We start from the raw sequence: 23279 nt of genomic DNA on the forward strand, positions 1-23279 counted from the left end.
GGTAGCAGGGGGCGGGGAGCCCCGAGATCTGGTTTCGGGCGGGAATTGAAACGGCTGCTTGCGCCAACAAGAACTTGAACGCTGCGAGTTTCCATCCTCGAAGGGGACCATGGTGCGGCCGGTGAGGTGAGAAGTTCAGGACATCCGCGGGTATGGGGAGAAAGGAAGAGCAGGAAGGCGCTCAAGGCAGTTACTCTTAGCCGCGATCGAGGGGAAGCGGCCGAGTAGGACGAAGTTGGTGGTGGGGAGCGATCTCCAGTTTACTGGTAAACCCTAGAGTCTCCAGCGAGAGCCAGCCATCCCTCTGAGATCTCCTGGCATTCCAACTTTTCCCCTGCCTTTGCTTCTCTTCGTAGTGATTGTCCTTGTAAACTAGACCGCGTGTTACCATTAGAATAGGGCTTTACATTTCACCATCCCCTTAGCTGTTCCTTCGTTAGCGGCTGTCACTCCAGATTTTTGATATATGGAAGTTTAGGTCTTCCTAATTTGTCTTCTTTTATTTCTTTCCCTTCATATATATATATGAAGGGAAAGAAATAAAATATATATATATGCACACATACATACATATATATTTTACATCATTCTTTGTTTTTGTACAATATATGCTTTCTTATCTTGGGTGTCGTCCCGCCCCCTGAAATTCCCTCCACCATTTCATCCTTGCACCGTCAAGTTTTTTGTTTTTTTAAACTCCGATTCATAAAGCCAGTTTACCTGAGTAACACAACTAGTGATAGGGTACTCAAACCTTAGTCACCTGACTCTAGATTCTCTATACTTTCCATTAGATGATTTGAAAGAGTCCCCTACTTAACAGTAATTGAATGCCAGGGAGACCTAGGGTCAGCTGTTGGTCTGATAAAGCTATTGAATATATTTACTTCCATGCTGTGCTGGGTTACAGGAGATTAGCTTCTAATGAAGGGGTTGGAGTTGGGGTCTAACACGTTGCAGGGCCCTATAGAGTGAGAAAGAGGAAAACTTCAACTTTAAATAGTTAGGACTTGCCTCTTTGAGAAGATTATACACTAGCCAAGACATGAATGACAAAAAGGAAGAAGCCAGTGAACATATGGGTCAATCCAGCTAGAGGGAACAATAGCTAAGACTCTGAACTTGACTGTCTTTGAAGAATAGAAAGCCACCTATATCATAGCATTAGCATACAATTGGGAGACCTGTAGAGGATTAGGTCAGAGAAATGGGCAGAGGTGAGAGCAGATAGCAGACCACAGACTTTCGAAAATAGCTTGAATTTTTCAGTGAGAGTTGGGGAAAGAGATCTAATTTGGATTTTATAAAGTTTCCTGGCTACTGGTGGAGAATGAATGGAAAGTGGGGTGATAGAATGGGAGTAGGGTTAACCAGTTCGGAGGCTGTTGTATCACTGGGTGGTGGCTTGGAGTAGGTTGTTATTACTGGACAGGATGGAATGATGAGTTCGGGGACAACTGCTGGCACACAGCTACTTGCAATGAAGTGGTTGTGGAGGTAAGAGGGAAAAAATAAGAAAGGGGGTCCTCCCTGGTGGTGCAGCGGCTTAAAGCACTGCACTGAGAATCTAAAGCCGCTTCCGCATGAGTTCGATTCCCGCCTGCCCCGGAGGTGACCACATGGCGCGGCAGACCTCTCCTGACCGGCTCCCCTCAGCAGTGTACTTCGTCGATCTGCCTGTTCTGCTCCCCACTCTGTCTCTGGTGAAGCCTCTCACCGCCCCTGAGCCTCTGGCCTGTGTACCCCACTTCTGTATGCACAAATAAATAAATCTTTAAAAAAAAAAATAAGAAAGGATGGTTGACTTCGTAATATTTTAAACCCAGTCTACTGAATGCATCGTTTGTGTATTAACTGTGATGGGAAAAGCCAGGAAAAGGAATAAGTTCAGGAGGTATGGGACATCCAGAATACCATTTCAAGCAAGTTAAGTTTGAAAAATATTTTTAACCATCCAAGGAAAGAAGACATAGTCACTTTTTTTTGAACAATAGATGTCCAAGTATGGTTGCAGACCCCTGGTAGGAGGGCCTGAGGCCTTTCTGGGAGGTTTTTGAGGTCAAAAATTTTCATGACTATACTAAGACATTGTTTGTTTGTTTGTTTCCACTGTTCTATCATTTGTTCTGCAGTAGTAATATAAACTGTGGACATCTTTGCAGAAATCAAGGTAGTGGCACCAAAATGTACTGGTATGCATGGTAATCTTTACTGCTATACTCCGAGTTTAAACAAAACACTGGTTTCACTTAAGAGTATACTTAATGAAGCAATAAGAATCATATTCATTTTAGCTCAACCATTAAGTATATTTCTTTTCATAGGTTTTTAAATTTTATTCCACTATTATTCAATCTCAGACTTTCTAAAACAGTTTTTGTATTTTATTCTGCTTTCAAGTACTTCAACTCTAGAGAGTGAGAGGGTAACAACAGAGACTTAATTTTTCACATTCCCTGTGAGGAGCCCTTGGATGATGAATGCCTTAAAGAAAAACACAACTCACAGAACTAGCTCTCCTTTCATACCATTTTTACTTAAAGGACAATTTACTGACAGACTAGATTATTCACACTTGGGTATTTGGCACAAGATAGAACAAAAACTAGAATAGTATTTCATATAGTGCCTAAGTGGGGAGGAAGGAAATTATCTTTTTAGTATCACTTCTAATACCTCTAAAGTAGCATGAAGATTTGTATCAAGTGGCAGATTCACTCACCATTTTCTAAGTGTCCATTATTTAGTACTATGAGAAGATTTTAAAGAACATGGATTTCAGTGCCAATTTTATAATCTAACATAAAGAAGTCAATACACATATAAAACAAAACAAAATGCAACAGGATCTTATGAATGCCCAATTCTTTGTGAATTATCTTAATTTGTTTTTCTTAATCAGACATGTCAAATATAGTTAAAATAACTATATTAGCAAATGTTTAAATACCTCCTATAAAAGGCAAATCATGCTTTAGATTTATGTATTTCTTAAGTGAATCTAAAAATTTTCATTTACTCAGGAATGTTAATGACCTTAAGGAATGGAGATGGAAAATTAACATATGTACAAATGAAAGGTTTTTTTTCTTATTTGCAGGCATAAGAAGCCAGTAAATTATTCACAATTTGAAACCTCTGACAGTGATGGTAAGTAGAGCTTCTCATTTTTGTTTTAAAGATTAGAAATTTCCTCAGGAATATAATTGAAATATACATATCCACACGTGTATATATAGTCAATACTTGAGATATATACATACAGGTTATATGTATGAGTTAAACACAGTTATATGTGTATATATCTCAAGTGTTGATTATAGTATGCAATTATACTTGATATAGGTCCAAAAACTAATTTTCTAAGCATTTGGGTTAATTATGTTAAAATTACACTGATAAGAACCATACAGGTAAGTGATAAATGAACAAGGCTAGGTGAAACTAACCTTTAGGTCTGGGCTACTATAGGGCCGTGTTCTTCAAAGTGGAGTTGGTCTCTTCTTTCCTCCAAGAAGGCATGCACTGTCTTTTGAGGCACAAACATGTAACAGAATATAATGTGAAATCTCCATTAATTAGACAATAAAACCAAACCTTGGGCAGGAGATTTGAAGAGATATTTTTCCAAAAGAGACATATAGCCAACTGGTACATGAAAAGATGTTCAGCATCACTGATCCTTAGGAAATACAGATCAAAACCATAATGAGCTATCCCCTCATACTTATAGAATGGCTAGTACCAGAAAGACAAAAGATAATATTGGTTAGCAGAAAAGAATCTTTGTGCAATGTTGTTAGGAATTTAAATTGGTGTAGCATTATGGAAAACAGTATGAAAACTCATAAAAATATTGAAAGTAGAATCACCATGTAATGTAATTTCACAGCCAAATATTTAGCTAAAGCAAATGAAAACACTAACTTGAAAAGATATCTGTACCCCCACCATCGCGACTTTATTTACGACAGACAAAATAAGGAGACAATTTAAGTATCTGTTGATGGATGAATAGTTAAAAGAAAATGTGAATGTATGCGATGGAATATTACTTGACCATAAAAAGAAGGAAATCATATAATTTCACTTACATATGGGTTCTGACACAAACAAAAAAAATGCTAAACTCATAGATACAAGGAGGCCAGACGTAGGGTTTGGGTAAATGTGGTCAAAAAATACAAAATTCTTGTTATACAATAAATAAAGCAATTGGAATGTAATACACTGCATGGGGACTATAGTTAGTAGTACTCACATAAGAAAAAAATTTGACTTTATTTTAACTAGCTTAGGAAAAACTATATCATCTATTCTTTTGTTTTTAATTCACACATAACTAGATGATTTTGTTTCTGCAACTGTACCTTTAAATAAGAAGTCACGAACAACATCAGAGGAGTTAAAACTAGAAAAACCAAAACCTAAAGTGAAGACTCTCCCGAAAGAAGACCTCCCAGTACAAGAGAAAAACCCTAAAAAAAGGTGAGAGGTAAGATGTCTAGTAAATATACGTTAGATGATTTTAATAGTTATACAATTTTCTTGATATTAGTAATTTGTATTTTTTCTTTCTTATTCATTTTACCGAGTTCTATCATACTTATCTTTTAATTAACATACTCGTGATTTTATTAATTTTCTATCTAATTTACCTTTACTCCAGTTTCCCCGTTCCTGCTCTTACCACCATTACTTTACATTATTTCCTTTTACTTCAAGTGGATTCACTTTGCTTTTCTTTCTCTAGGTCCTTTTCATGGAGACTTCTATAGTGATTTAATTCCCTTATTATTTTCTCATAATCATTTAAAGTTCTATAATTCTCTCTAAGCACTAGTTTGTTGTCCATAATTTTGATAGGTGGTTTTCCTCCTCATCATTCAATACAATATTTCCTAACTGTTGTTGTGATCTTTGATTCATGCGTTGTTAAAAATTTGAGTTTTGTTGAAAAGTTGTTAAAAAGTTCAATTTTGAAATACTTATGGGAAACTTCTCATTTTTAATTATAATTTAATTTGCTATAAGTATATACTGTAATACATATATAAATGATTTAAATCTTTAAAAATTCTTAGATGCTTGGCCTTTTGATCCTGTACATTATGTAACTTGGTAAATATTCTATGTATTTTTGACCACCATGAATAGGAGATATGATAACCTGCTTATATGGGATACTTATGAATATGCCTTATTTCTCTACCCTCCTTCTTAATTGCAGTATCCTTGAGAGCACTTTTAATTTCCTATCTAGTGCAGTGCTTAAGTAATTGATGAAATCTTTGTTAGCATCAAGATTGTGGAGAACTGGCATGGTAGACCTCTCCTGACCCACCTGCCGCTCCCCTCAGCAGTGTATTTCAGTTAATCTGCCTGTTCTGTTCTCCACTATGTCTCTGGTGACCTCTCACCCACCACGCCTCTGGCCTGTACCCTAGTTCTGTATGCATAAATATATCTTAAAAAAAAAAAAAAGATGTGGAGAACACATATAAAACAATAAGTTTAAGAGCTATAATAGCTGTTTAAGGAGGTGGGGATGAGGGCAAAGATTTCTAAGTGGAACTGATGGCTCAACCAAGTCCTTGTTCTTGGTGGCTCCGGTATCTTCTACCTGGATGGTCGTAGGGACAGACATTACAGTGACAGAAATCACTAAGTGCACAGCACATGTTTCTCCTGTCTCTTATCTAATGGGACTTTGTAGCATTGTACAGTCTTAACACTAAAGATCGATTCTGATCATGATCATTATCTGAAAACATTTTTATGAGGTTGGCAACTCTTAAATAGTAATTCTGGAAAACCTCAAATTTTGTTGATGTGACTGATATTTTAAATAGTCATTAAAATTTGTGTATCTCCTTTAGGTTGCCTTTAGATGACAAGCTCTACCAGAGAGATTTAGAAGTTGCACTAGCCTTATCTGTGAAAGAACTTCCAACAGTCACCACTGATGTGGAGAAGTCTCAAGATGAAAGTAAATTCATTTTCTGATTTCTTTGGCGGATTAGAATAGGGTTTTAACCCTTTGGGCCATAAATGGAATAATCTGGACAGGGCTCAGTTGGATTCAGTTGTTTTATTTAGCTGCAGAAATGTCATTTATATGTACATACAACTCTGTTTCACACACAAAGTAAACTTGAGAACCTAGATCAGCCTGCCTGTCTAAATCACACCTGTGTATACAATGAAAACAATCTCTTGGTCAAAGGAACTGATTTATAGATCCTAACTATCCATCTCCTTTCTCTCCAAATCCATATAGTCAATATCACCTAATGATTATAATTATTCTTATTATTATTAATAAATGCTACAGATAATAATTTGGCAAGTTTAGGAGACTGGAGAAATTTACAACACACCAGATTCCTCTATGAGGATTTTCTCCTTCATTTTTCTGGCAACTCTATGGCAGAGGGCAATATTGATATTCTGGAGAGGCAGAAATCATTAACACTAATCTATTTCTAGACATTACTTGATTAAGATGCATCTAATTCTGTTTTCCATCTTCCTTATATTTAGGCACTGAAAAACAAGTCAGTAGTGAAGCAGAAACAAAGAATAAATCTCCCCATATCTCTAATTGCAGTGTAGCCAGTGATTATTTAGGTAAGTTTTTAAATATTAATGTATATTTTTTCCATCCACAATATTTTTTCTTTTTATTTATTTCCTTATGCACCTCTTCATTTTAGTACAGTATTTGGTTTCCCCCTTCAGATGTAGTCCCCACTGTCCTCCCCACACCATAGCACCAGTGTTACTTTTTTATTTTTATTTCAGCTCTGAGAACCATAGTTAGAACCAAGGTCTTCAAATTTGTCAAGGTTCTTGTCACCTCTTTTCCTTTGTTTCTTGTATGTTTTAGTTTTTTTCTCTTTCTGTAGACCCAGTTTCTTCCCTGGTAGCGAGTCATAACCACCATGGCTTGTAGCTGACATCATTTGACCAGTAAAGAAAGAGGCTGTATTTTCCCAGCTCCAGTTTCTTGTGGAAAATTCTAGAGGAAAGAAATTTTGGGGGAAAAACTCTCAATTTGGATCTTGGGCTTATCCTTAAATCAGACCCTGTTCCAGAAGACTGATATATTATGATTGACCCAGATTAAGCAATGTGGTCTGTTATTAGAGGCAGGGGAGCAATGAAGCTGCATAAATGAGACAGACAGCAACAGGAAGCAGGAGATTTCATAGAAGTGTGCTCTGCAATTTTTAAAAGAATTACTTATCACCAAATTTTCCATTGATTTTTACACCTCTTCTGAAGATTTAGATAAGATCACTGAAGAAGATGATTTTCATGGTGTCCAAGGAAAAAGAAAAGCAGCATCTAAAGCTGCAGTACAACAGAGGAAGATTCTTCTGGAAGGCAGTGATGGTGATAGTGCTGATGACTCTGAACCAGACTTCGCAGCTGGTAAGTTTTTTCTACCTAAAAATTAATCTGGCCCTCCCTGGTGGCGCAGCGGGTTAAAGCACAGCACTGAGAAGCTAAAGCCGCTTTCGCATGAGTTCGATTCCCACCTGCCCCGGAGGTGACCACATGGCATGGCGGACCTCTCCTGACCCGCCTTCTGCTCCCCGCTCTGTCTCTGGTGAAGCCTCTCCCCACCCCGAGCCTCTGGCCTGTACCCCAGTTCTGTATGAACAAATAAATAAATCTTTTAAAAAAATTAATCCAATAGCAATTCAGTAAAAATGTATGCAGAGCACTGTGCTCAGTGCTTAGTAGATGCAAACTGGAGGAACACACAGGGTACGTGCAGCCCTGGCATTCAGCTTTGTGGAGAAAGCTGTTTGCAGGTGACCAGTACGCCATGCCTGCACAAATGAGCAGTGTATAGGTAAACGAAAGAAGTAAAGGTATTAAACGGGTTCAAAGGCATTAGCAAGTGCAACAGACAATGAAGCTTGCAGGGAAGACTGTTGGAAAAGAGGCTTAAGAAGCAGACTGGCTGGCATGAAAGCAAAGATGGCCTCAGGCCCACTCTGAAAGGTGTAGACTTATCTGTAAGTCTTAGAAATTCATGAAATATTTTGAGGTACAAAACCTGTATTTTACTGTGAAAGTTGCTTTCAGATTCATTTAGGAATTAGGGCAAATGAGAAGCACAGCAACCTTAAACAGAGCATCAAGCTGTCTTAATTAAACATTGGAATTAATCATCCTTAAATTTATGCCAAATTACACACTAATTAACATGCTGCCTACAAATACAGATTTTTAATAAACATTTATTCAACAAGTATCTGAGTTCCTGTTCTATATGCACTACACTAGGGATACAGCCTCGAGTAAAACAAACAGAGCTCCTGCCCTGATGGAGCTTGAATTCTAGTGAGGGAGCAGAGACGACCACCAAGGAAACACTAATGTGTCACGCATTGTGATGGAAAAGGCAGGCAGGGTAGGGCCCAGAAATCTGCCTTGTTAGTCAATATCTGGCCCCCTCCCCCTCTCCCTGACTCAGGTGACTGCAAGGCAGGCAGTCTATGGATCTTCCTCTGAGCAACACAGATAATCAGCACAACTCCAAAAAACAGGAGCCAGTGGCTGGCACTACCGTGACGAAACAGTAGAATGTGTATCCCAACTTAAAATGACTTAATACAAAGGACCCGATATAATCAAAATAAGTCCTGGCAGTGTAAGCGTCTTGTCCAGGAATAGTAATTGCAGCACCTCCAGACTGCCCGGAAGCATGGCTGCCAAAAATAATAGGAATTCTGAAGTACTGAGCATGCCAATGAGATTAGTTTTCTAATCTTTAAGAACAAATTAAAATGTTTGCCCTGTATGTGGAAATGAAATTACCTGCTGTTTGTTGGGTATATATAAGTGACAGGTTGTATTTCCAGAGGTCTAGGAAGTATTTGAAAAGGAGAGTATTACATTCCAACCACAGATCTCTCTTGAGTAATTTTATAAAACAAAGGCTTTGTGGAAATCATGATTCGGATAGTGACTTTCAAATTGCCCCTTATAAAACTAAATAGTGAAGGACCTGATAGACATTTTTCCTAGATGATATACAAATGATCATTATCATTCATCATTAGAGAAATACAAATCAAGTTCAGATAGCACTTCAGTTCTATGCAAAAAAAAAAAAAAAGTATAGATAGAGCAAACTATTGATAATTGAAGAGTCTGGGGTATAGTTTATTGTCTACTGTTTATGTCTGAAAATGTTCATATGTATTTTTACTTTTTGTTTAAAATATATCATTTGTTAGAGATTGGAAGGTATTATATCAGTGGTATAACTGGTTATAGTTAGTTGGGGAATGGATTTTCTTCTTGAAACATTTGTTTGGCCTATATTTTCTGCTTTTATAATGTAAAAAATATGAAACACCTTTTTATTAATGTAGGGCCAATCCTTACTTACTTTGTTTGGGTTTTTTGTTTATAAGACATGATTTTCTAATCCTCTCCCCCATGCAAAGAAATGAAAGCATCATTGGTAAGCAAAGTAGTGGGTATCCTCATGCTTTCTTTCTGGAGCACCTGCAGTTATGTTCCTTATTACTTTTCTAGCTTATATTTGTTCCATGCAGTGCAAAAAAGAAGTTTGTGGTACATTAGAGGTATATCCCAAAGGAGGTCATCTAGAGGCTGATCAGTTAGGATTGTTGAGGTGTGATTAGTCTCTTCTTAGAGAATTCTGAATGACATATAAGTGACTGAAGGAAGTTATTGTGTTACTGTTACCATCTAGGTCATCACTGAAAAAGTAGCGACTGTTGTTCCTTACCATTCTTTTCAAAAGTTACTAAGTGAAACTGGTAAATCAGAAGCAGAGATACTAGTGGGAAATTATAATGATTACAGTAATAGAAAATGATTCTAGTTTGCTGACTGTATGTTAGTGGTTATTCTGAATACTTCACCTGTGTTAATTCACTTACTCTGCACAAATCTGCAATGTGAGGTTTGTGGTCATGTACATTTTGTACACCGGAAACTCAGGCACAGAGAAGTTAGTGACCTGTCTGAGATCCCACAGCATGTCGTGGAAGGACCAGGATGCAAACCCAGGCACCATGTTCTCATCATTTGTGCATGGCACAAAAATCTGGTGCGAAAGCTCACTTTCTAGAACAAAGATGGAGTGTGTCATCTTCTGTTTCAGGTGAAGAGTCTGAGGATGATTCTGATTTTGATGAGAGTGAAGGTGATGATGAAAACTTCACTGTCAGGAAAAGTAAAGTTAAAGAAATAAAAAAGAAAGAAGTAAAGGTCAAATCCCCAGTTGCAAGGAAAGAAAAGAAAACCAAGTCCAAATATAATTCTTTGGGTAAGTTTAGTCCAAAACACTTAATTTTATAAAGGAAATGTATTTGGTTCTTAATCTTTTACCCAGTCTTCTGGAACATTTTGCCAGGATTCATTTCTGTCCAAGTACTTACAAGAAGGCAGGGTGGGGGAAAGGGAGAAATGCAGACCAGCGTGTCGGGCCACTCTGTCCACATTTCCTCTCATCACCACCTGGTAGCACTGTTCTCACCAGCTTTTATAGCAGACGCTGGGCTCAGAGAGGTTAAAGAATGTGTTGGAATCCTTGTGTCTTACTACGCTGTGAGGTGTGTACTACACACCTCCTTCCTCTTGAGCACTTCCTCCAAGAGTCTATTGCCTGCACTAGAAATTCTTGGGAGTCAGGAGCCACACTTTAGATCCTTCGTAACCCTAGACTGATACATTTTCATGAGACACTATTGTGCCATGGTTACAAGCATCAACTTTGGAGCTAGTTTTGTTTTCTAATCCTGATTCAGCTGTTCAACTGCAGGCAAGTTGCGTAACCTCTCTGTTTCTTGTCTAAGAGTGGGGATAGTAGTATTCTGTATCACAGTTGTACTTAGGGAGAAAGGTAATATGTGCGATGTGTTTACTACACTAAGCATGGATGTGGTCATGTAAGAGGACTAGTGTTAGTCTCGTAATGAATATCTGTTGCTTAATAACAGCTTTTCCAATTCATGATATTGCCTTTCTTACATTTTGTAAGACTATGTAGCTTTATAATTTTTACATATAAATACTACACTTTTTCTCCATCTTTGACAAACTTTGTTTTTTAAATACATGACGTCGGTAGACTCTTCTCCTGCTGCCGTCAAACCAGAATGTCAGCCCTCACCAAAAAAGATGTCTCTTTCTTCAGAGGCCACTAGGAAACCATTGCAAATACTCAGTCCTTCAGCGGAAAGCAGGAGACCCAAGTGGAGCCCACCAGGTATGGCATATTTCTTTATGAAGGGCCGGGGTAGCAATATTACCAGTGGTAGACTGTTTGTCTACTTTGAAACGTTTCCTAGTTTCCATGAGAGCATTTCTGCATCCTTTTACGTATTCCTCAAAACCAAGATTTTTAGTAGCTGCATTTATCATTCCCTTGTATTGCTGATTGCGTATTCTTTTTTATGATTATAAGTTGCAATAAGCCCAGACATCATGATTTTAGAAATCTGAAAACATCCCTGATTATTTTTTTAGAATAAATTACTAGCAGTAGAATCACCATGTCAAAGAGTATTAACATTTGATTCCTGAAATTTTTATTAACAAATCTCTTTACTCAAGATTTGCTAATTTTCACAGTTTAGCTGAGGCCTCAACACTTGTGAGAATTCAAGCACTCATCACATGCACTGGCAGCCTCGCCCCAGCTCTCAGAAATTGGACCTCTCTCTCTTGCTCTAATGCCACTGCTCACTGCTCCATCAAGAACTCTTTGAGTTTCACTTTCTTGACATTTCTAACACCCTAATCTGGACTCTCTTCACTTCTTAATCAAATTATTAGTGGCTTCCTAATGAGCCACAGCTCCAGTTACTCCAGTGCAATGGATGCATTTTTTTTGTTCCTTAACCAGTGTGAGACCCTCTCCTTATCCTGTCTCTGTCTTTCCTGTTCCTGTTCTTTCTTCATTTGTCTCCTCTCCTAAGTCACCCACCTTTTCTTTCCAGTGACATTTCTTGATTGGTGCACATTGGTCATCCCCCTAATAACTGTGCATAGATTCAGGGATCTAAGTCTTCATGTCATCATCTGAAATATCAAGAGGATTTTTAAAAATGTATTTTTTCCTACTCTTATGGGCATTTCTCACTGGTGTTATATTCATTGTTGTGGCCTGTTTTGACACGTTAAAGTCGAAAGTTTTGGTGTCAAAATCTTGTCTTAAAAATTTCCATTCTTTTGATCTAGTTTATAACTTCATAGACCCATATAACACATGAATGCTTGACTATTTTTGTGTCTTTTGTTTAATGAATTGATCCTTGTTAAGAAATCGCCAATATGATCAGTCTCGGGTGATATGTTTCCTTTCAGGTGCATCCGGAAGGAGCAGTAACAGCAGCAGCCCACTGGCAGGGGTGTCTGTTAAGTCCCCAAATCACAGTCTCCGCCTTGGCCTGTCCAGATTAGCACGAGTTAAACCTCTGCATCCAAATGCCAGTAGTGGTTGAGTATGATAGCAAAGAAGTGTTTCATTAAGTGAATTAGTTTTATGCAGGTGTTTCTACTTGAGGAGGGTAGTGTAATATAAAGGAATTCTTTAACATATACATGTACAAATTATCTCTCCCCATTTTGTGGGTATGTTCTCTGAAAAGCTATTCAAGACCTCAGTTAGGAATTATCCTGTACTCTCACTTCTGCTCAAGAGCAGATTCTGGTTTGTTTGTAGAAGTTATGCCATTGAGTGCTTGTCAGTTTGACTGGAAGCTCACATTACATGCTGTTCTTTTCTGGCCTTGTCTACTTTATGACACCTTCACTTTACTGTTTAGAGTTTATCTGGCAAGGGGGAACATTCCCATTTCTTCCAAGAGATATATCTAAAATTGTTTAAGCTGCACAGTCATGTTTATTGCAAGGATTTTTCCTATTTTAGTCAAATATTTTTATAGTAAGAATTCAGAATTATTTTCCAAATAAAAACAGTAGTTATGTTATGGCATATTTCTCCACCTTATGGTTATTATACAGCAAATAAAATTTCATGACAAGTCCTCATTGTCAAGACCTTTAGTAAAAGTGAAAAAGTTTTAACATGCTCTTTTCCTTGACACTAAGCCTCCGTCTGTCTGAATGTCTACATTTCTTGGTAAAATGAGTGTTTCACCAAATAATGTTATTCTTATTGTTGTAAATATGTCAAGAGCAGAGGTAGGGAGGAGACTGTTCGTAAAGCATCACTTATGTTAAGCCAGTGGGTAGCTGTGGCTTACTTACTGACTCCTGTTGTGATGTGAGGTAAAATGACAATACAGCTTTTCAGGAAATTTAGGTATGAATTCACTGTGAATAAAACAGTAATAGATATTTGATATTTATGGTGAGAATAGCTTGAACACTTTTCAATAAAAACTCTTCAAATCATGTGAGCCATTAAAAAATGTGTGACAGTTCAGTTCTTGGTTGATGGAAACTTCTGTGTTAATGTGAAAATAAATAATTTAGAGTAATGATTAAAGTGAGCATTTACCTTTTCTATTTTTAATTTTCAGTGGTGTAGTTCAACAATAAATTTTTAAGAACCTACTTTGTGTTAGGTACTGATATTATCATCTGGCAGCAGCTTCATGAACCCGTTTTCACCATGTTATATTACTAGTTTCTATAGAAAAATATGCTGAAACTAGCTTGCAGAAATATGCTGAAACTAGCTTGCAGAAAGCACTAGCGACTTGCTAATTGCCACATCCAGGGCACATCTTTTTTACCTTATAGACCCCCTTCGTCATACTCTGCTAAATACATTTTACCTTCTGGGTTCACATAACACCATTCTTTCATAATTTTTCCCACCTCCCTGCCCAGACAGTGTTTTCACCTTTGTGCCTACACCTACCTGAAGAGGCAGACAGGGACAGCCTGATTCAAAGCCTCTTTTGAACTCAATAAACAGGCTAAGGTATGTATATGTATGTGGATTTTAAGAGGGGTGTTGATAGTCGCATTTTATTTTAGAAAACTCTTGACAGTTATGGTGTGAAGAGCTCGAATACCACACTTCTGTGACAGTGTCAGTATCATGTTCCCCGAAGCTTCTCTCCACCACCTCCCCTCTTTATCAAAGCTTGGGTGGCTCCTCCTGCGGTCAGCCCTTGTGCCAGTGCTCCAAGTCAGGGCCTTTGCTCAGGACCCAGAACTGCTGCCTGATGTATTGTCATCGCTACATCAATCACATGTCACGCCCCCAGCACTTTCCCACCATCCGCTCCCTCTCCCCCAAGGCTGACATTCCTTTTCCCCAGTTGCTCAAAACTCTCACCACCTGCTACCTGAAGCTGAAACCACCTTCCAGCCGACATCCATCCTTCTGTTGATTAAGATAACTTACTCTGGCCTAGTCTTCATACCATTAGTGTCAGGGAGTTTTCTAAAATAAAATGTGAACATCAACACCCCTCACTAAAATCCACACATACCACACTTTAGCCGTTTATTGAAGTCACAGGAGACTTTAGCCTGTTGATTGAGGTCACACGAGGCCCCTGCCTGCCTCTTCAGGAGCCCATGCTGGCCTGTACCTCGCTCCCCGCCACACTAAAGAGCTGGCACCTCTGGTGCCACTTGACAGGGCTTTCCACAAAACCTTTCCCACTTCCCTCTTCACATCGCTAAGCCCCACTTATCCTAGCATTTTCAACAGCAATCTTTCAAAAGGTTATCCGAACCTCTGTTTCCTTTCTGGACCAGACTCTTCATTCCTCTGTCATTCAACTCTAACTTTGCTTTTCATGCTTTTAAAACCTGGTGCAGCACATTAAGTGTCCAAAAAAGTACTCATTTTGCGAATAAAATCTCTCCAGAGCTTTTGCTATGGGTGTCTGGCGGTCACATATGTTTTTGAAGAGGAGCAGCGAGGGATAACTCCCAAGAGTGTCATCTGTGGGGCCCTTCCAAGTTCTCCATCCCCAGATGTCCTTCCATTCGCACCCTGTACACAAAGAATTGCGGAAAGAGAAGGAAAGTAGGAGGGAAAGACAAGCGTTCTTTATAGGCTAACGTGGGAGGAGGTTTGGGACTGGACCACAGCTTAAGTCCTTTCAACTCCAGAGTCACAAAAAGGGTAGAAATAGTTTCTATAGCAACAGGGGGAGGGCGTGGTCCCCCGGGGCCCCCGCGGGGTACCTGTGCTCACCCCTGCTGCCTCGGGCGGTGTGCGCCCTCCGGATGCAGCTCGTTCTGGTCTGCGCCCTCCGGATGCAGCTCGTTCTGCTTCCTGCTGGCGGCCGAACAAAGTAAGGGAGGGCAAGGGGCTGTGGCCGGCGACCAGGTGAGGCTGAGCCAGTGGGTGGGAGAAGCCCAAGTTTCATAGAGAAGAAGCTTCCTGGGCGGCGAGGAAGAAGGGGCGGGGTCGGGGTGGGGTGACAGAGGTAGGGGAGCAGGGAGAAGGTAAAGAGAGCTAGAGTATTAAAAAGTAGGAGGCGGAGTGGGAGGTGGGAAAGCAGCCGGTGTGCGTGTGGTGAGGACGGTCGGATTTTTCCATCTTGCTGTCAAGACCTGCTTCCTCTGCAGCAGCGGCAAGTAGGCTGTTCTTTTCCAAGCACTTTGCACCTGCACCGCTGTGACATGGGGCAGGGAACCCAAAAGGCAGGTCCGAAGCTAGTAGTACCCTAACCAGACCCCTGGGTTTCTCTCCGTTATTCTTTATCTGCAGTTGTGGTAGTCGAGAGGACTACTTACTGTCACCTACCTCATGTGGACCGGTCAGGCTGATAGTAGCCTATTCTGAGCCCTGCCCTTGACCACCCCCCCCCCAAAAAAAAAACCTTTGGGGAAATGTTTCTCCAGCATCTAGGTTGTGCCTGCCACTCTAGGGTAAAGTCCAGTGTCAGCAAATGCTGTCCTTGAAAAGGGGGTGACCCATGCACATCTGGGACTTTTTTTTTAAAGTCTTGTGCCTTTGTAGTGGCTGCCCAGTTTGAAAGGTCTGTCAGCCTCTACAGGGCGTAAGGAGCGCGAGCCCTAGACTTCTCTTAAATGACTGATGGTCACCCATCTTAATTCAGGCTTCACGGTCCAGGCTTCCATGGAGACTTGATACAAGTGTGAGGCCACTGAAATGGAAAGCTCAAGCTATGAAAGGAGACATATAAGCATCTGTGACCGCTGGCCTTAATTACCTACCTGCAGTAGGTACGTAAAGTCTAGGAGTTGGGAGGAGCTCTTCAAACATGGAGTGTGTCTGATGAACTCTGTGACTGATGTCTGTTATTTTCCTCTTCTGACCTAATCCTTTTCAAAGGAGCAATGCCACACCCACACCAGAAGGGAGTCTCAGTATATCAGCCCTTCTTTCTCGACTCCCCATTCCCCAGCTCCCCATGGGTGTCAGCCACTGGACTAGAACACTTGCCTCTCAAGCTTGTGGAGGGCCTAGCTCTGGGACCGGGGGTTTTAGCTGCCTGCAAACCCAACATGAGGTGTCATGACAGCTAAAAAGAGCAGAAACACTGGTCCAGCCTTTATAAATAGAAATGCAGGGACAAGAAGAGGGATCCAAATAAAGTTCTGACAACTGGACTTAACACTGATTAGAACATTCTCTAGACTCCAGAATGCTGTGTCATACAAAAGATCACAAAAACTAAAGTAAGAGAAAGGCCACTGCAGCCCAGGCGCTCCCTGTTGCTGCCTAGTGCTGTCTGGAATGGCAAGGGCTTTGCAGTAAAACCACAGAAAGTCTGCAGAGGAGAAGTGCTGGAGAGTTAAATCCTGCCCCAGTATTCAGGAACTCCTGAGTGGAAGAGAGGATAGATGTATTCTTTGTTGCTCTGTGGAGAATAGCAGGTATCAAGGGACAAATATTTTACTGAATATCATTTATTCCAACCAACATGTGTTAGGTACCAACTGCATATGGGTCTGCAGGGTGGTGGTGGTGTAGGGGAACCAGTGCGGACTGGGTTGCCTGACGGTGGGTCCTCACCTATGTGCTTAAGATTCAATGGCCCGCACACACAAAAAGGTTAATACTGGGTTTATTTATAAGAGAAAAGGGAAACGAATAACGTGGGAGAAGAGAGAGAAATTGATTAATGTGCCCTACCAGTTCACTGACCTGGAACCCCAATAGCACGCTGGTAGCTGGGGAAGAACCAAAAGACAAGCCGCAAGCCATGAGGCCAAGAGACCTCTAAGCCCACATGTCTGGTTTTATATCCAAATCAGGCTGCTTAGCTCCACTCTCAGGTCCCAGCACACTTCCCTTTGGTGATGATGGGATTTGTAGTTCCAATGTCTACCTGTATCTATAGAGTTCGTTCAAGACAAGCTTTCCCCATTACAATTCGAAATGGGTTGCCTGGATAAATGGCTCCGAATCAGAAATATTGAAGCCGGACCAAGAAATGGCAGGGATGGGCTGCAGAGGATTCCTGTCCCAGGTGGGAGGGAAGATAGATGACATGCCTCTAAAAGCACTTCCAGCTCCTAAGAGTCCATGAGTTTGTGGCCCTCGCAGAACTTCTAGGATAATATTCAGAGAATCAATAACTTCTGCAGAGAACCAGGACTTCTCTTTGGCAGAGAGTAACTTGGACACATTAAGTACATTATCTCCTGCCCAGGGAAATGCAAAGCAAGTCCCTGGAAGTCTTAGACTTCTTCCCTACGGTAGTTCCCCCAGGCTACTGACAACTGCAGTAAAAATAGTAAAGTGTAACAGGGAAATCTCAAAAGATATATGTCCTTTCTGGGTCCTGAAGTGCAGTATACATTGGTTGTGCATTGCAGGTAAAATAGTCTGTGTGCAGTAATGCTGGGCCCACTGTCTATGGGTCTGTCTTACCCTCCAGATTTTGACCTTGAAGGCAAGGATTTGTTCTGTTTATCTTTGACCCCCTTTGTTTGAATTCCTTACCTGGCATTGGTTGGTGCCCAGGACAGTTTTAATGAATTGCCTTAAGCTGTCTTAGACTTTGCTTCCTCCAGCCAATTTGTACCAAGAGATTTGAAAAGACAAATCATTGTCTTTACCCCTATGAGGAATTTAAAGGAATTAAAGACTAAAACGCAAGGTTACCATCCTTTCCCCCAAGAGATTCACAAGCAAGATGAGAGACAATCACATATACCTAACACAATTAACATGAAAGCTTTTGACCAAGTGAAAAATAAAAAATAAAGAGGTATTTTTAAAATTTTGGTTTTATTTCTCAAAACAATACTTACTCTAGATCTTCTGGGCTTATTAGTCACAGCTGACCTTTTTAAATCCATATTGCTTAATAGAGTTACAGCCAAAGAAGCTTGATACCAGGAAATGAGAGTGTTTGAATTTTACCAACCCCACATCAAATTGATGGTCAGAATTGTATCAGTGCCACCTCCCAAATCAGTCCTAAGTTTTTACTTCTGCTCTGTCCTCACTGCCTCAGTTAAGGCTCATCATCTACTGCCTACATGCTCAGAACACCTCACTACATGAGCTCCTTCAAACCATACCCATGATGTTGCTAGAAAGTATCTGGTCACCCAGACTTAGAATACCCCCATAGACGCTGATCCCCTTCCTGGGCTCTGCCACCCTTTACAAGCCAACCACCTCCCTGGTGCTCTACCAGCAATGGCCAGTGTCTACTTGAAATTTCTAGAAGTTGGTATATTTCTTACTTCTGTGAGTTGAGCTGTCTTGCCCATAGTGTCTGTCCAGTTTATTGTTCAAAGGACAGCTCTTCTCTGCTCAGGTGCAGCGTCTCCTCCAGCAGGCGTGGCCACCACCTGGAAGCGTGTTTCACTGTCTTTACATCAGCCCTTGATGACGATGATGGGCACGTACCTTGTAAAGACTGTTGCATCTGTCCCCCTTCCTACATGACAAGCTCTCCGTGAGGACAGAGGCAAATCTGCTTTACAGGAGGCACTGCCTCATCATAAATTTGTGGAAAGGCAGGAAAGGAAGAGGCAAAACTATGGTCATTTCCAGAGAAACAATTATTCCTGTAAAGCACTTTTTTTCATATACATGTAACTATATATTTTCATATATATATATATATATATATTTCCTGTATATAAGGATGTAGACAATCACCAAATTATCACCAAAATTTAGTAACAGTCAAATATCCATCAGTAATAAATGGATCAAAAATTGTGATAACTGGCTCTCCCTGGTGGCATAAGAGGTTAAATTGCAGCACTGCAAAGCTGGCCACAGCCCCTTCAGTCCAACTTTGATCACCAGCCAGGGAGCTGACCTCCTGACCTGCCCACTGCTCCCCTCAGCAGTGGACTTTGTCGATCTGCCTGTTCTGCTCCCCACTCTGACTCTGGTGAAGCCTCTCACTGCCCCTGCCCCTCTGGCTGGTACCCCAGTTCTGTGTGCATAAATAAATCTTTTTTAAATATGTGATAATCTTACAAGGGAATAGTTCCTGCCAATGCTAAGGATTAATCTCCAGATATTGATATATTCCACAACACGGTTCATTATACTATTTGAAAGATGCCAAAGTAAAAATGTTACATACCCATGATTGAAATTGTGTGATGTTCTAGACAGGCAAATAAAAAAGGTAGAAATTGTGTATACATGTGTGTATATATGTATATGTATACATGTATATGTGTATTTGAAAGAGTGAGAGAGTGAGTTAAAATTTATATTCCTACTCTCTTCTGCCAGAGGTACTTTTTAGTTTTTTCTAGATTCTTTAATATGCTTACATGAAAGCAGGGCAAACCTTCTAATTTCTTCTTAAAGAACTAGAATAGAATCATATTACTCAATACATTTTGAGCATACATAAAACTTTACCTCATTCTTTCAATGATTTAATTATTTATATTCCATAATCCACATGTGCCATTTTTTCACTTACTTAGAGACAGTAAGTTCTGATTTTTCAGCTTTATAAACACTGCAATAAATGTTGTGACATAGCTTCAAGCTTCTGAATAATTTTCAAATTATGATGCCATCAACACTTACAATGGTGTTTGCAAATCCCTATCAGTGAAATGATTCACAGAAAGAGTGAGGATGTTTGCATCAGTCCCTGTTCTATCCCTGTTAGTCTGTATTCTTAGTTCCAGTGCTTCTTCTTGGGGCTTGGGGCTGACAGGACTTCCACAGGACACAAAGCAGTGCCTCAGCAGTGCCTTGCTAATGTGGCAGGTGCATAACCATGGCATGAAAACCTTCTGAGAAATGCAATTTGACATCCACGTAAATGACCTCTAACTAGATTCCAAAAACCTAAGTTACTTTTTCCATCTTGCATTGAGTTAAATTATTCATAGAGCTATACTCAAAGTGACCAAATGTAAAAGGTGTAAAAAAGGCCCAGTGAGATCCAGGAAAAGCATCTCTACCCATTGTCCCTTTTTTCTCTTTCTAGAGGCATTAAGCTATCTAGGCGGCCACTAATGGAATCTATATTTTAGGGAGAAAGGCGTTTGTGGCAAGAGAATGGTTTACTTTGCAGTTAGCTAGGAAAAATGGGTCTTTTTTCTTGGTGACCTAATGTACTCCTTACCTCATTAGCTCATCCCTTCTTGGCTTGTTTCTCTGCCCTGAAATCATTAGGACAAATGCCAAGATACCCTCTCTGCTGACCTCATCCGGCCACCAGAAGGGAAACAAAAAGCAGAAGAGACTTGGTCATTGCCTTTACCCTACCAATTTTTTTTTCCCCAAATCTGCCCTTTATTCTTCCCATTCCTGGGGGTGGGGAATACTATGTGCTCTTCTGAAACCCAAAAGCATAATGAAAACCCCTGTAAACCAAAATGACATAAAATGAAGAAGCTAGTAGAGTATTTGCTCCCCCAAAGTAACCTACCAAGTAACACATAAAAGCTACAGTCACATTAGCACATAGTAAAGCCAGCAACATGAACCCCCAATATAAACTTGCTCCCAGGGGAATTGCTTAGCGGGGCTGCTCTCTGCTGGAAGGTCCCTCAGCCTCTGGACAACTGTTGCAATACCAACACTGTTTCTACTGTAAAAGTGAAAGTCATCTTCAGACTTCATCAAGTGACCAAAAACAGGAGCAAAGTGGCAGGATGAGAACGTTCCCCAAAATTTCCTACTGCTGATTTTTTTTTTCTCTCTTGCAGAACTAAAATGGATGCTAAGAAACCAAGAAAATGCAGTTTAACGTCCTTCCCAGTTTTGAAACCAAGAAAGAGACAAAATTTCGACTCTGTGAGGGTAGGGATCCTTACATTTCATTTGTAAGAGAGGCATCATCAGGAAGACTTGGGGCCCTAGGCTGGGGGTGGCTGTTGTATCCCCTCTGGTGGCAGGATGAGAGGAATGTGTGGGAGCATTCTGTGGTTGGCAGAGATAGCTCTGGGTGGCGTGGAGGGAAAGTGGGCTGGAGACCAGAGTGAGGTTTCCTGGAATTCAGAACTGCAAGGTGGAGACTCGTCAACAGCTATTGACAGTAATTTTTATTCTGCTCTGTATACCTGAAATCATGCAGGAAGCATTCTGCAGTGGCTCCAAGTGGTATCCAAGAACTTTCTGGAAAATGCATGTGGGTGTTTTTCTAACACAGGCGTGTGTTTTTATTCTGTCTCCAAACTCAGGAAAAGGCACACGGCACTGAATGTGACCGTCGTGATATGGTGCATTGCGCTGATCATCTGTACCATCATCTTCTATAGCAGGTGTATATTTTAAATCTAATGCCTTCAGTTTGAAGGTCATAACTTGCTCAAAAAGAGCGTCTTATTTGGAATCTTTGTTCTGAAAATTTTGCAAAAACTTCAGCACAGGCATCCAGTTTCTCTTTCTAAACCCTGCCTGCATTACTGATGGGGAACCCTGCATACCCAAGACCTGGTAAAAATTCTCCACATAGTTCATCTACCACCTCCTTAGGTTACCTCCTCCAAGCACTGTTCCTGAATGAATAACCCTTTATTCGCTCCCTTGGGATTATAACTCACAAAAACTGGGCCCCATGCAAAGATCAGGGCTGCTAATCCCTACCCTTGTTATCATCACATTCAACAAAAATACGTGCATTGAAATCCATAGGTAAAAAAAGTATTACTACCTGAAGCACTTTTGCTAAAACAAAATTAACATAAAATATTTTAAATAGTGAGTCAACAGCGAAACATGGTGATACAATAAAGATAACACCATCAGTTCAATTTTTAAAATATTGTGAAAACTGAATGTTCTTGGTTTTGATTTTGCTTTAGAAAATTCATCCTGAGTTTTGTAACTTACTTTTTTTTTAAACTTCTTGAGTTCACATTTATATGTAGATGCCTTTTGCATGAAACTTACAGGCAAGTACTATGACTATCTCCACTTAACAGATGGGAAAACTGAGTCAAGCTCAGTGAACTGTCCCAAGGCTATAACCTAGTGAGTAGAGAAAAGAGTTGAAACCCATATTCTAAAATACTCTTATTCTATGCCTCTTTGTTGAGTACTGTCAACTGTTAAGTGTTGTTCAATAAGGTTCCTTTGCATATTTAAAGCTATAGAAGGTGGGGCCTTTCTGGTGGCCCAAGGGATTAAGTGTTAGCACTAAGAAGCTATCAGCAGCCACTGTAGCACAATTTCCATCCCTGACTAGGGAGCTGACCCACATGGCACAGCAGGCTTCTCCTGTCTCTCCTGCTGCTCCCCCCAGCAGTATGTTTCAGTAGATCTGCCTGTTCTGCTCCCCACTCTGTCTCTGGTGAATCCTCTCACCTTCTACACCTCTGGCTTGTACCCCAGTTCTCGTATACATAAACAAATAATTTTTTTTTAAAAACTATAGAAAGCAAATTCTGTTGTAGGTATTGTGAAAACACTTGTCAAAAATAAAATTAAAAAATAACATTCAAGGTGAGCTCATTTATGTTGTAAATTACAACTTTCAGCAAATTGACAATAGCATTTAAAAATACTATTTAAACTTAAAACTATTGTCTTCGCATTGGTAATTATTCCCTAAGTAGATGCCTTTTTATCATCTACTCATTTTCTGCAATAGAACCCTTGACTTGGAGTGAGTCCAAATGGAGGTGGCTGGATTGTCAAACCAACCCCAGAATTCAGAGATTTGGTGTGGGAAACGAATGTAAAACACCTAACTAATCATTTCTTTATGAACGGGATCAATTTTATGCTATGTTCATACCTTGACCATGTGAAAGAGTTTTATACTCATTAAATGTTAAAATAGTATTTTATGTTGTATGAAATAAAATATGATTGGTATTTGTCGCTGTTTCCTCTTCGAAAATTTTTAATTATAGGTCTCATGTTTTAG

General features: G+C 40.0%; 1 protein-coding gene across 1 annotated transcript; it reads left to right on the forward strand.

The window, feature by feature from the left end:
• The first annotated feature begins 50 nt into the window (after positions 1-50).
• Positions 51-13455, forward strand: RAD51AP1 (RAD51 associated protein 1). The gene is made up of 9 exons (XM_012732354.1): positions 51-126; positions 3101-3150; positions 4347-4488; positions 5880-5989; positions 6544-6630; positions 7288-7437; positions 10157-10321; positions 11126-11263; positions 12364-13455. The coding sequence occupies exons 1-9, from the start codon at positions 110-112 to the stop codon at positions 12498-12500; spliced, it is 996 nt and encodes a 331-aa protein (XP_012587808.1). The 5' UTR covers positions 51-109; the 3' UTR covers positions 12501-13455.
• Positions 13456-23279: the final 9824 nt, after the last annotated feature.

The sequence above is a fragment of the Condylura cristata genome, unplaced genomic scaffold (genome assembly GCF_000260355.1).
Source record: "Condylura cristata isolate star-nosed mole 26May11 unplaced genomic scaffold, ConCri1.0 scaffold00034, whole genome shotgun sequence".
NCBI lineage: Eukaryota > Metazoa > Chordata > Mammalia > Eulipotyphla > Talpidae > Condylura > Condylura cristata.

Coding starts and splice junctions, on each gene's coding strand:
- RAD51AP1 (XM_012732354.1), top strand. Junction 5,990..6,543: donor GGAGAAGTCTCAAGATGAAA/GTAAATTCATTT, acceptor CCTTATATTTAG/GCACTGAAAAACAAGTCAGT. Junction 6,631..7,287: donor TGTAGCCAGTGATTATTTAG/GTAAGTTTTTAA, acceptor CCTCTTCTGAAG/ATTTAGATAAGATCACTGAA.